Source organism: Macaca thibetana, chromosome 20, assembly GCF_024542745.1.
Source record: "Macaca thibetana thibetana isolate TM-01 chromosome 20, ASM2454274v1, whole genome shotgun sequence".
NCBI lineage: Eukaryota > Metazoa > Chordata > Mammalia > Primates > Cercopithecidae > Macaca > Macaca thibetana.
The window spans coordinates 72,287,584-72,300,975 of record NC_065597.1 but is presented as its reverse complement, the minus strand read 5'-3'; the positions used below and the strand labels follow the sequence as shown (position 1 = coordinate 72,300,975).

General features: G+C 45.5%; 2 protein-coding genes across 3 annotated transcripts in view; both read left to right on the top strand.

Moving 5' to 3' along the window:
* The window catches only part of CLUAP1 (clusterin associated protein 1), a 217,260-nt gene that overhangs the window by 78,864 nt on the left and 125,004 nt on the right, over positions 1-13,392 (top strand). The gene's annotated exons all lie outside the window — the stretch shown is intronic.
* Positions 40-7,839, top strand: ZNF174 (zinc finger protein 174). Of its 2 annotated transcripts, XM_050774397.1 has the most exons (4): positions 40-134; positions 597-1,270; positions 2,928-3,150; positions 6,798-7,839. In XM_050774397.1, exons 2-4 carry the CDS (start codon positions 869-871, stop codon positions 7,394-7,396), a joined length of 1,224 nt encoding a protein of 407 aa, XP_050630354.1. In that variant the 5' UTR covers positions 40-134; positions 597-868; the 3' UTR covers positions 7,397-7,839. The 2 variants fall into 2 exon arrangements, with proteins under 2 accessions (XP_050630354.1, XP_050630355.1); XM_050774398.1 differs by lacking the exon at positions 6,798-7,839 and adding an exon at positions 3,410-3,543 and having other exon boundaries at positions 78-1,270.

Below are 13,392 nucleotides of genomic sequence, written 5' to 3'. Positions count from 1 at the left end.
GACAGGAGGCGGGCCCTCTCGGTAGTTCCTCAGCAGCCAGTGGGCGTCTCCGCGGCGAGTGGAATCGACCCCGCCCCCAGCCCGTGCTCGCAGGTGCCGGGTCTCAAGTCCCGCGGTCCCGGGTTCCCAGAGAGGTGAGTCGGCTGCAGGTGGGTGCGGGGCGCCGGGCTGCTCGGGGTAGCGGTGTCGCAGTCGCCAGTCCGAGCTCGCACCGGCCGTGGAGTTCAGCTGCGCACCGGGTTGCGGCAGCTTCGCCAGGCCTGGGGCTGGCTGGGCCGCGGGGCCGCCCTGGAGGCCGGAGCCACCGGGCCTGCGGCGCCTGGGCAGGGAGCAGCCGCTTCGCTCGCGTGCAGGAAGCTGTTCGCTACCTCACACCCCCGGCTGGCGCTGTGGCCTTGCTCAACTCTACCGTTTAACACCCGGTGACATGCGCCAGGTCGGTTGCTGCCGTCATGCGGGAGAGTTGGGGCAAGCTACCTGTGACAGCTTGAACTTTTCCTAGGGATTCCGCTCCACCCGCCAGTTAGAGCGTATTGCTCATTAAACCCGAGACCTGTGTGCTTGCTACTGAAATAAAAGAAATATTTTTTCCCCAGAGTCCTTTTAGGACATTATGACTTTTCTCCTTTGCAAGACTTCAAAAAACTGACAGGAAGACAAAACTCTTCCCACTCCCAGGGACCGCGTTGTCTTGAGTTTGGCTAGTAAAGGCTAGCAAGTGAGGCCTTGTCTCTGCATCCCGTTCTCCCTAACATCCTCAGAGAACGTTCGTTTTTGGAGTCTTTCTAGTATTCAGAGACTTCTCCAAGGTCATGATCCCAAAGGCTTAACACGTTTACAAGGAGAGAGTTGTCTCCTGACGCCCAAAATGGCAGCTAAAATGGAGATAACTTTAAGCTCCAACACTGAAGCTTCCTCCAAGCAAGAGAGACACATAATAGCCAAACTAGAAGAGAAACGGGGGCCTACTCTGCAAACAAACTGCCCCGATCCTGAGCTCTGCCGCCAGAGCTTCAGACGCTTTTGTTATCAAGAGGTGTCTGGACCCCAAGAGGCACTCTCCCAGCTCCGACAGCTCTGCCGTCAGTGGCTGCAACCCGAGCTGCACACCAAGGAGCAGATTTTGGAGCTTCTGGTGATGGAGCAGTTCCTGACCATCCTGCCCCCAGAGATCCAGGCTCGGGTCAGGCATCGATGTCCAATGAACAGCAAGGAGATTGTGACCCTCGTGGAAGATTTTCACAGAGCATCCAAGAAACCAAAGCAGTGGGTAAGGAGGGTCCTCTCCCATCATCCTGGGGATTTCTTTTTCATCTAGGTAATGTTTGGTATCTGGATCTCTCCCTATTTAAGGACTGAGTCTCAGAAGTGGACTGGATGGCTTCAGAAGTTGCTTCCAGCCTCTGTCTGGGAACCTATTCCGAGTTGTTAACAGGTTTTTAGAAAATCTAACTACTGATACCCAGTGAGGCAACAGAGGACCAACGTTCTTGCCATTCCTTTATGCACCTTATGTCACCAGAAGTAAAAATTGTAAGGTTCTTGAATCCCTTCTGTCAGCTCTTCCCACACCGTCTTAGTTTTCCTACAAGCAGAATTCTTAGCAGGCAGGGTCACCCTGTTTAGTAGCAGTTGGACTTTGAGGAACTTCATTTCATTGGAAGTTCTAGCTTATTGTTTTTTTTTTTTTTTTTTTGAGATGGAGTCTTGCTGTGTTGCCCTGGCTGGAGTGCAGTGGTGCCATCTCAGCCCACTGCAACCTCTGCCCCCTGGTTCAAGTGATTCTCAGGTCTCTGACTCCTGAGTAGCTGGGATTACAGGCACCTGCCACCATGCCTAGCTAATTTTTGTATTTTTTAGTGAGAGGGTTTTCACCATGTTGGCCAGGCTAGTCTCGAACTCCTGACCTCAAGTGATCCACCCGCCTTGGCCTGTCAAAGTGCTGGGATTACAGGTGTGAACCACCACACCTGGCCTAGCTTATTGTCTTTGATTTTTTTTTTTTTTTTTTTGAGACTGGGTCTCACTGTGTTGCTGAGGCTGGAGTGCAGTGGTGCAATCTCTGCTTGCTGCAGCCTCCACATCCAGCTCAAGTGTTCCTCACACCTCAGCCTCTCAAGTAGTTGGGACTGCAGGTACATGCCACCATGCATGGCTAATTTTTGTACTTTTGTAGAGACAGGGTTTCTCCACATTGCCCAGGCTCTTGGGCTCAGGCAATCCACCTGTCTTGACCTCCCAAAGTGCTGGGATTACAGGAGTGAGCCCCACAGTGCCTGACTAGCTTGTTGTCTTTGGATCAGGAAGTTACAGTTTAACTGGCCAGTGTTGCCACTGCTGGCCACTCCCCTCCCCGAAGTCAGACCCCAGTCAGGACCTGGGCAAGAAGCAAACAGCAGGTACTTCCGAAAATAGAACTTGTTAGGGAATGAGGGTAGGGTAGTCCTCTTAGACCCCTACTACTACTGGAATCTCCTTACCAGGAAAGCCTTTGGCAGAACAATGTATTAGATAAGAAGAGTTTGTAACAGCCTCTCACCATACTGCTTCCTGTTCCTACAGGACCTATTTCCAGCAGAAGTAGGTTGCGGGGGGGCGGGGGCGTGGTGTGTAGAGTGGGCATCTGATGGTCCAGTGTCGTGACTGACTCTGATATTTGTGCCAGCAGCTACCCTGATAACTTTGACTCTGGCCCTTCAGAAAGGCCCAAGCTTTAGGGGAAGCCACTCGGCTGACTTGTAGCATCCTCATTCCTGTCATTCTTCACATCCTTCCCTTTACTTCCTTTGAGGGTTTCAGTGGTTTCTATGAAAGTTGACCTCTAGATGGTTATCAGCAATTCCCAAGGTAAACAGGTCATTATACAACAGTGAGAGATCAAGCTTCCCTCAGTCCTGATGGATGGAATTAATGGGGCTTGTTCCTAGGTGGCCGTTTGTATGCAGGGGCAAAAGGTGCTCTTGGAGAAAACTGGATCTCAGCTTGGAGAACAGGAACTGCCAGACTTTCAACCGCAGACTCCTAGGAGAGATCTCAGGGAGAGCTCTCCAGCAGAACCTTCCCAGGCGGGAGCTTATGACCAGCTGAGCCCCCATCATTGGGAGAAATCCCCACTCCTCCAAGAACCAACCCCCAAATTGGCTGGGACAGGTAAACACTCTGCCTTTTCTCTCCCTCTCATCAGCCCTTTATCTCCATCAGTGTATCTCATGGTTCTGCAAAGGCATAGACCACATGTGTGTGTTTTTTAAAATGTTGTATATAATAGTAGATGATTACTCACTAAACAAATTTCACTAATTAGAATGGTGGTGATACTACAAATAAGTATGTTTTGTCATTTTCTGTTAATGAATATTTGACAATCCACTGCATGACAGGGTTGTACCTACTTTTCTGTCCCTTTCAGAACTTCTTATAGAAAAGACAGATCCAAATATGGCCACAGATGAACTTCCATGCAAGCTATGGCTGAGTTTCATTGCTTAAAATGCTCCTCTGTTTAGAAGGGGCCTGGTAGAAAAAAAAAGCTCACCCTATATCATATATCTTTGTCCTCCTCCGTGATGTTGCTTATACTTTAAATCCTCAAATCTATTTCCCTTTCTCTGGTGTGATATTTGTGTAACTGCTGGCCTTGTTCTACACAGTCCTGTGATCTCTAAGCCTGAATGACAGTGACATTTTGGCCAAGCCTGGTGATGTGAATACAAGATACAATCAGCACATTAGAGAGGAGAGTTACAAGAAGACAAAAATCCTTATTTTCTTAACATTTGCTACATTCAATGAGGTACTTTGTGTTTTAGGCTGTTCAGGCTGCTAATATAGAATGCTAGAGACTAGGTAGTTTATAAACAACAGGAGTTTATTTGTTATAGTTCTAGAGGCTGGGAAGTCTGAGTTCAAGGTGCCAGCATGGTTGGGTTCCAGTGAGGCTCCTCTTCCAGGTCACAGACTGCCTACTTCTCAGTCCTCATGTGGCAGAAGGGGAAGACAGGCTCCTGTGGGGCTCTTTCATGAAGGCATTAATTCCATTCCAGTGAGGGCAACACCCTCGTGACCTAATCACCTCCCAAAGGCCCCACGTCCTAACACTATTACCTTGGGAGTTAGAATTTCATATGAATTTGGGGGAACATAAACATTCAGCCCCTGGCAACCACAGTCTACTTTTGTCTCTAGACTTGCTTATTCTGAACATTGTATATAAATGGAATCACACAGGCCGGGCACAGTGGCTCACGCCTGTAATCCCAGCACTTTGGGAGGCTGAAGCAGGCGGATTGCTTAGGCTCAGGAGTTCGAGACGAGCCTGGGCAACATGGCGAAATCCTATCCCTACAAAAAAAATACAAAAATTAGGGGGGCATGGTGCTGCACACCTGTAATCCCAGCTTCTTGGGGGAGCTGAGGCAGGAGGATCACTTGAACCTGGGAGGTCGAGGCTGCAGTGAACTGAGATTGTGCCACTGCACTCCAGCCTGTGTGACAAAGTAAGACCCTGTCTCAAAAATAAATAAATAAATAAATAAATAAATTGAATCACACAATATGTGGTCTTTCGTGTGTGGCTTCTTTCACTGAGCATGTTTTCAAGTTTTATCCATGCTGTAGCATGAATCAGTGCTTCATTCCTTTTCTGTGGCTGAATAATAGGCATTGTATGGATATATTACATGCTGGTTTTTTGTTCATGTTGGTTCATCTGTTCATAGACTTTTGGGTTGTCTCCACTTTTTGGTTATTATGAAGAATGCTGCTATAAATGTGTGTGTTTTTGTGTAGACATGTTTTCATTTCTCTTGAGTATATACCTAGGAGTGGAATTACCATATGCTAGGTCATATGGTAATTCTATCTTTGACTTATGAGGAACTACCAGACTGTTTTCCAAAGCATCTGTACCATTTTACATCCCCACCAATACTGTGTGAGGATTCCGATTTCTCCACATTCTTGCTAGCCCTTGTTATTGTCTTCTATCCATCCTATTAGGTTGAGAAATTTTGATTTGAGGTTTTGATTTACATTTCCCTGGTGACTAATGGTGTCGAACATCTTTTCATGTGCTTATTATCCAATTACATATCTTGTTTGGAAAAATGTTCAGATCCTTTGCTCATTTTTAAATCGGGTTATTTGTCTTCATTTTTTATAAGAGTCCTTTATATGTTCTAGACACTAGACCCTTATGTGTAATTTGCAAATCTTTTCTCTCATTCTGTGGGTTGTCTCACTTTCTTGATAGTGTCCTTTGAAGCACACGGTTTTCATTTTGCTACAGTGTAATTTATCTATTTTTTTATTTCTTTAGGCTTTGGTGTCATGTGTAAAATACCACTGCCTAATCCAAGGGCACAAATATGTACAGCTATGTTTTCTTCAAAGAGACATAGATTTAGCTCTTACTTTTAGGTATTTGGTCCATTTAAAGTTAAATTTTCCTCCATACATAAAGAAACAAGTCAATTTTTATATAGGATTTGAGGTAGGGGTCTGTCTTAATCTGATCAGGCTGTTATAACAAATTGTCTTAGACTAGGTAATTTATAAACAACAGAAATTTATTGCTCACAGTTCCTGGATGCTGGGAAGTTCAAGATCAAGGTGCCAGCAGATTTGGTATCTGGCGAGGTCCCATTCCTCATAAATGGTAGTCTCTTGAGTTTCTTTTATAAGGACACTAATCCCATTTATGAAGACTGCACCCTCATAACCTAATCACCTCCCAGATGCCCCACCTCCCAAGACCACTGCACAGAGGACTGTCAATATATGTGTGTCAGGGAACAGGGGGTAATAAATATTCAGACCATAGTAGGGTCCAACTTCATTCTCTTGTATGTGGAAATCCAGCAGTCCTAGTATCATTTATGAAAAAGACTATTCTTTTCCCATTGAATTGTCTTGTCAAAAAGCAATTGACCCTGATTGTATAGGCTGATTATTTACATTTGAATTTAAATGAATTAAAATTAAATAAAATTTAAAATTAGGTTCCTTAGTCACGGTAGTCACATTTCAAGTACCCAGTAGCCACACAGTCACATGTGGCTAGTGGCTGCCATATTGAACAGCATGCATGTGCCTGTGCATGCACATGCACACACACGCATTTTCCACATCACAAGGGATCCTTCTCCAGATCCTGTGACTTCCCACAGGCTATTCCAGCTCATCTCCATCCAGACTGTCAGTCCTTCTGTAATTAGGATACATGGCTAAGCCCATATTCCAGTTTCTGAACTCATATACTTCAAATTTGTAATGAAAGAAAACATCACAGTCTCTGAACTTACTATCTTTTGAAGAGAAGGTGGTTGTCAGTTAGTGTTTACGAAGTGAGGGGTATTTGTTGAAATAGCTCAGGCACCAGACTACAGCAGTAAAATTTACAATGTTGAGATTTCACCTCTCTTCCTTCTTTCATTCATTGGTCGATACCCAGTTCTGATGGGTTTGCTTTTCCCTGTTCTTCCTTTCCTAAACCTTTCCCTAAAGGGAGAAAGGAGGAAGGAGGTTGGAGAACTTGGTTCCTAAATTTAATATAAATCACAATCATCCCAGGAGCCTGCTAACTGTGCAGATTATCAGGCCCAACCCCCAGAGATTCTGACCCAGCAGCTTTGGGGGAAGGGTGAAGAGCCTGTTTGTTTAACAAATGGCCCAGATGATTCTAATGCAAGTTGCCAATGGAGGGCCACCCTTTGAGAAACTTTCAGAGTATTTCATAACTCTTGCTGAAGTTATTTCTTCCAAGTGCAGAAAATGAAGCATTTTCTTTCTAATTATAGAGGCCCCCAGAATGAGAAGTGACAACAAGGAAAATCCACAACAGGAAGGGGCTAAAGGAGCAAAGCCATGTGCAGTGTCAGCTGGCAGATCCAAAGGGAATGGTCTGCAGAGTCCTGAACCGAGAGGGGCAAATATGAGTGAACCTCGGTTGTCACGGAGGCAGGTCAGCCCCCCAAATGCTCAAAAGCCATTTGCTCACTACCAGAGACATTGCAGGGTGGAATACATCAGCAGCCCCCTAAAAAGCCACCCACTGAGAGAGCTGAAGAAAAGCAAAGGAGGTAAACGGAGCCTGAGCAACCGTTTGCAACATCTTGGTCACCAGCCCACCCGCTCAGCAAAGAAACCCTACAAATGCGATGACTGTGGGAAAAGCTTCACGTGGAATTCAGAGCTGAAGAGACACAAGAGAGTCCACACAGGAGAGAGACCCTACACGTGCGGAGAGTGTGGAAACTGCTTTGGGCGGCAGTCAACCCTGAAGCTGCACCAAAGGATCCACACTGGAGAGAAGCCATACCAGTGTGGCCAGTGTGGGAAAAGCTTTCGCCAGAGCTCAAACCTTCACCAGCATCACAGGCTCCACCATGGGGATTGAAAGGAGCACTCCATGCTTTAGATTCACAAGGAAGGTGTTTGTGTTTCTCCTCTCCCTTACTTGCATGTAAATCACAAAGACTGTGTGACTTACAAGGAAAGCAAGAGGCCCATGAGGAATGATGATGCACATTCTGCTGTGAGGAGGCCCAGAAAAGGCCAACCAGGGCCCAACCGTGCATGATGACATGGTGAAGAGATGGCAGTTCTAGGTATTGGGGCAAAGAGAACTTAAGTCTCTGCAGAGAGCAAGGAGTAACTCCTGAGAGAGAATCAGGACAATCCTGCAGGTGGCCTGCTTATTGTTAAATCGTCCCTCTGTTGCTTTATCCTCTAAAATATGTTAAGGGATAAATTCTATATATAGTTATGCATTTGCTGTCATACCAGACAATTTTTTATCATGCACACGCTTCTTTAATAAAGATGAGTGATCTACCAGAATTTCAAGGCAAAGTTCATTGGAAAATAGATCCCTCATATTCTTTCTGTAATTACTAGCTGTTTATAGCAAAGGATGAATTAAATGAGAATATGCATGTTTGTGTGAGAAGAGTTTCCAAGTAATTAGATGCTGCTTTTACAAAAAGAAAAGAAAATTACATTTGAGGGATCTTTTTTGTATCAAAGCATCTTTTATTTTTATTTTTTGAGACAGGGTCTTGCTATGTTGCCCAGGCTGGTCTCGAACTCCTGGACTCAAGCAATTCTCCTGCCTTGGCATCCCAAAGTGCTGGGATTAGAAGTGTGAACCACCGTGCCTGTTCTCAAAGCACCTTTGAGGGAAAACAAAAAACAAAAAAACAAAACAAAACAAAAAACATCTATACAGTTGCTGCAACCCCAGCCTAACACATAAGGAAAAGCTACAGTGAGAAGAAAGTAGTGGACGAAGAATACTAAGGAGATATAAGAGGGAATTCTTCCTACTCTCCTTTCTCACTTAGCCCATTAGCTTTAAGAATAACAAAATGCTGTGAGGGTACAGTGGCTCACACATGTAATCCTAACACTTTGAGAGGTTGAGGCAGGATGACTGAGCCCAGGAGTTTGAGACCAGGCTGGGCAATGTAGCTAAGCCCTGATCTACAAAAAATACAAAAATAAGCCAGGCATGATGGTGCATGTCTATAATCCCAGCTACTCTGAAGGCTGAGGCAAAAGTATCGTTTGAGCCCAGGAGTTAGAGGCTGCAGTGAGCTATGACTGCACCACTCCACTCTAGCCTGGATGACAGAGTGAGACTCTGTCTCAGGAAAAAAAAAAAAAATAGCAAAAGGATTGGGGTAATGAAAATATTCTAAGACTGGATTACGGTAATGGTTGCACAAGTCAGTAAATTTACTAAAATCACTGAAATGGGCTAATTTTATGATACGTAAATTGTACCTCAACAGCATATTTTTAAGTGACAAAATATATTTATATAAAATGAATCCTGGAACTAAGCCTGAGAGATCGGCTAATGCCACCTCCTTGTTTTCTCAAAGTGGAAATTAAAATGCAAATCAGTATATAATTCCTAGCTCATTGCTCAGTTTAGAGAAAAAGTTTGGCAGATTAGTGCATTCCTGATGCGGCAAATAGAACCAGGTAGCTTTTTTTTTTTTTTTTTTTTTTGAAACAGGGTCTCACTCTGTTACTCAGGCTAGAGTGCAGTGGCGTGATCATGGCTTACTATAGCTTCAATCTTCTGGGCTCAAGCAATCCTCCCGCCTCAGCCTCCCGAGCAGCTGGGACTACAGGAATGCACCACCATGCCTGGCTAATTTTTCTATTTTTTTTTGTAGAGACAGAGTCTCACTGTGTTGCCCAGTCTGTCTTCGAACTCCTGGGCTCAAGCCATCCTCTCACCTTAGACTCCCAAAGTGCTGGGATTACAGGTGTACGCTCAGCAAGGTAGCATTCTTCCCAAAACATCAGTATCATCAAGTGATTACCAGTCACCTCAGGGCTGTGGGCTGAGCTCTTCTGTCCCCCACAAGGAATCTCTTGTCCCTCCTAACTGCTGAGGGACATGTGCACACCTACAAGTCCTCTTTGGGGTCTTGCACACAATTGTTTCCTTTGCCTTTAGTTCCTGATGTTTCCCATTCCCTCCTGCCTCCTCCCTCTCACAAGAGTTTCCTTCTCTCAAAGGCTTCCCTGAGGAGCCCTAGGCAGACTTCTGTTAAAATTGGGGTCCAGTCTCTCTACTAGACCCTATACACCAGGGCTGCTAAACTGGGAACCCCCCAGGGGATGTCGGACAATGTCCAAAGACACTTTTGGTTGTTATGACTGAGGGAGGGAGGGTTGTTGCTGGCCTCCAGTGGGTCCTACTGCACCTCCTGCAGTGCTGGGACAGCCAGCCCCCACAGCAATGACCTGGCCCAAAAAATCAGTATCGCCAAGGCTGGGAAACTACCATGCACTATAAAAGCTCTTTCAAAACAAGAACATTGTTTTTCCATAACTTTAGCTTTGCCAACGCGCAGCCAAGAGAAACAGATGTTCAATATTTAAACAGTTGAGAATCCCCGCTGTATCCAAGGGCCCATTTCTGCCTGAATTCAGAGATCCTCGTGACAATCTGTTGAATGCACAAGTGAGCTTCTGTCTCTTGGGCAGAGGCTTATTGAAGGCCCAGCGGCCTTCCTTATAGCTTTTATGGTCCTTTAGGTACTTTAGGCCCAGATCCCATTCCCATCTGTTATGTTAAATCACGAAGAATTTAGCTTCTGTATCCGACCTGCCCCATACCTGGCTCCATCCTGATACCTCTCCCTGGTCAAGCCCTCTTTCTTCCTCATTGTGTTTCCACCTCACCCTACTGAAACCAGGCTGATTTCACTGTTGTCCCTTAACCTCCAAGTCATAGTCACATCTGTATTAGGTACCTATTGGTGTGGTAACAGATGACCACAAACTTAATGGTTTAAAACAACACAAACTGGGGCCTGGCATAGTGGCTCACACCTGTAATCCCAGCACTTTGGGAGGCCAAGGTTGTCAGAAGTTCATCTGAGGTCAGAAGTTCAGGATCAGCCTGGCCAATATGGTGAAACTCCATCTCTACTAAAAATATAAAAATTAACCGGGTGTGGTGGTGCATGCCTATAATCCCAGCTACTAGGGAGGCTGAGGCAGGAGAATCACTTGAACATGGGAGGCAGAGGCTGCAGTGGGCCGAGATTGTGCCACTGCACTGCAGCCTGGGAAAAAACAGTGAAACTCGGACTCAAAAAAAAAAAAGAAAAAAGAAAAAAGAAATACAAAACAACAAAAAAACTCCCACAACCTTATCGTTCTAGAAGTCACAAATCCGAAATTAATCTCACTCAGCCAAAATCAAGCTGTTGGCAAGTCTGGTTCCTCTGGAGGCTCTGAGGTGTGAATCTCTTGCCTTGACTTTTTCAGCTTCTAGCAGCCACCCACATCCTTTGGCCTCTATCTTCAAAATGCATCACTCCAATCTGATTCCACCACCTTCTCCTCTATGACCTTCCTGCTTCCCTTGTATAAGGACCGTTATGATGTCAGGCCCACCGGGATAATCCAGAATAATCTCCCCATCTCAAGATCCTTCCCCTTTTGCCATATAAGGTAAACTTCATGGGTTCCAGGGATTAGGATGTGGAAACATTTGGGGTGCCATGACTCAACCGACCACATATACCCATCCTGAATCAAGTTAGACAAAGAGCATCTGTCCTAAAAGAGAAGGAACATAGATTTCTACTTAATTATAAGGCTTGGGGCCAGGCGCAGTGACTCACACCTGTAATCCCAGGACTTTGGGAGGCCGAGGGAGGTGGATCGCTTGAGGCCAGGAGTTCAAGACCAGCCTGGCCAACATGGTGAAATCCCGTCTCCACCAAAAAAAAAAATTAGCCAGCTGCATCACCATGCCCAGCTAATTTTTGTATTTTTAGTAGAGATGGGGTTATTTTATGGCTTATTTTATAAAACAATTTTTTTTGTACACATGGGGTCTCACTATGTTACCCAGGTTGGTCTCAAACACCTGGGCTCAAGCAATCCACCCACCTTGGCCTCCCAAAGTGCTCGGATTACAGGGGTAAGCCACTGCACCTGGCACATAGATCTCCTTTTTAAGGCTGAATAATGCTCCACTGTGTGTGTGTGTGTGTGTGTGTGTGTGTGTGTGTATCCATTTATCCACCAGTAGCCACTTAGGTTGCTTTCAAGTCTTGGCTACTGTAAATAATGTACCTTAGGTATACACAGTATCCTCATAGATATTGCAGTTTTGATTCCAGACCCCTACAATAAAGTGAATGTCCCAATAAAATGAGTCACACAAATGTTTTGATTTCCTGGTGAATATAAAACCTATGGTTACACTATACTGTAGTCTATTAAGTGTGGAAAAGTATTACATCAGATAAAGGTAATGCTGATAAGGGTGGTGGCTGCACAGGGTTGGGGTGGCAGTGACAATTTCTTAAAATAAGATAACAATGAAGTTTGCAAAATCAGTTGACTCTTCCTTTCACAGAAGATTTATTCAGGGCATGTTATAATGGGTGATAGCATTTTGGCCATAGTAAAACTTTCAAAATCTTCTCAAATCCTGCTGCTGCTTCATTAACTAAGTTTATGTAATATTCTAAATCCTGCTGTCATTTCAACAACATTCACAGCATCTTTACCAAGAGTAGATTCCATCTCAAAAAAACACTTTTAGGCTGGGCAAGTGGCTCATGTCTGTAATCCCAGCAATTTGGGAGACCAAGGTGGGAGGACTGCTCTGTGAGCTCAGGAGTTAACACAGGGAAGACCCCATTTCTACAAAAAAAATTTAAAAATTAGCTGGGCATGGTGGTGTACACCTGTAGTCCCAGCTACTTGGGAGCCTGAGGTGGGAGGTTCACTTGAGCCTGGGAGGCTGAGGCTGCAGTGAGTCGTGACTGTGCCACTTGTACTTCAGCCAGAGTGACAGAGCAAGACCCTGTCTCAGAAACAAAATGGTTGGGTGCCATGGCTTATACCTGTCATTCCAGCACTTTGGGAGGCTGAGGCACCCAGATCACTTGAGGTCAGGAGTTCCAGAAAAGCCTGGCCAACGTGGCGAAACCCATCTCCACAAAAACAGAAAAATTAGCTGGGTGTGGTGGCATGCTCCCGTACTCCCTGCTACTCAGGAGGCTGAGGAAGGAGAATCGCTTGAACCCAGGATATGGAGGTTGCAGTGAGCTGAGATCACGCCACTGCACTCCAGCCTGAGCAACACAGTGAGACTCTGTCTCAAAAAACAAAAACAAAAGCAAAAACAAAACAAAACACTTTTGGCTGGGGGCGGTATCTCATGCCTGTAATCCCGGCACTTTGGGAGGCTGAGGCGGGAGGATCACTTGAGCCCAGGAGTTCAAGACCAGCTTGGGCAACATATCAAGACCCCATCACTACAGAAAAAAAAATTTTTTTGAGACAGTCTTGCTGTGTTGCCAGGCTGGAGTGCAGTGGCAATATCTTGGCTCACAGCAATCTCCACCTCCCCGGCTCAAGCAATTATTCTGCCTCAGCCTCCTGAGTAGCTGGGACTACAGGCACGTGCCACCATGCCCGGCTAATTTTTTGTAGTTTTAGCAAAGACAGGGTTTCACCGTGTTAGCCAGGATGGTCTTGATCTCCTGACCTTGTGGTCTGCCTGCCTTAGCCTCCCAAAGTGCTGGTATTACAGGCGTGAGCCACCGCACCCAGCCTACAGAAAAATTTTAAAAATTGAGCAAATGTGGTGACACATATTGTAGTCTCAGCTACTTGGGAGGCCAAGGCAGGAGGATTACTTGAGCCCAGCAGCTAGGCTGCAATGAATTATGATCGTACCACTGCAGTCTAGTCTGGGGGAGTGAGAGCCCATCTCAAAAAAAAAAAGAAAATAAAGAGAAAGATGAAATTACTCTTTGATCCATGGGCTGCAGAATAAATGTTGTGTCAGCAGGCACGAAAACATTAACTCCCTTGTATATCTCCATCAGAGCTCTTGGTTGT

What these genes read in the sequence shown, in the direction of transcription:
- ZNF174 (XM_050774397.1), top strand. Translation starts at nt 869, where the DNA reads ATGGCAGCTAAAATGGAGATAACTTTAAGCTCCAACACTGAAGCTTCC. An exon ending in CCAAGAAACCAAAGCAGTGG is followed by an intron (nt 1,271 to 2,927) that starts GTAAGGAGGGTC and finishes GCTTGTTCCTAG; the next exon opens with GTGGCCGTTTGTATGCAGGG. An exon ending in CCCCAAATTGGCTGGGACAG is followed by an intron (nt 3,151 to 6,797) that starts GTAAACACTCTG and finishes TTCTAATTATAG; the next exon opens with AGGCCCCCAGAATGAGAAGT.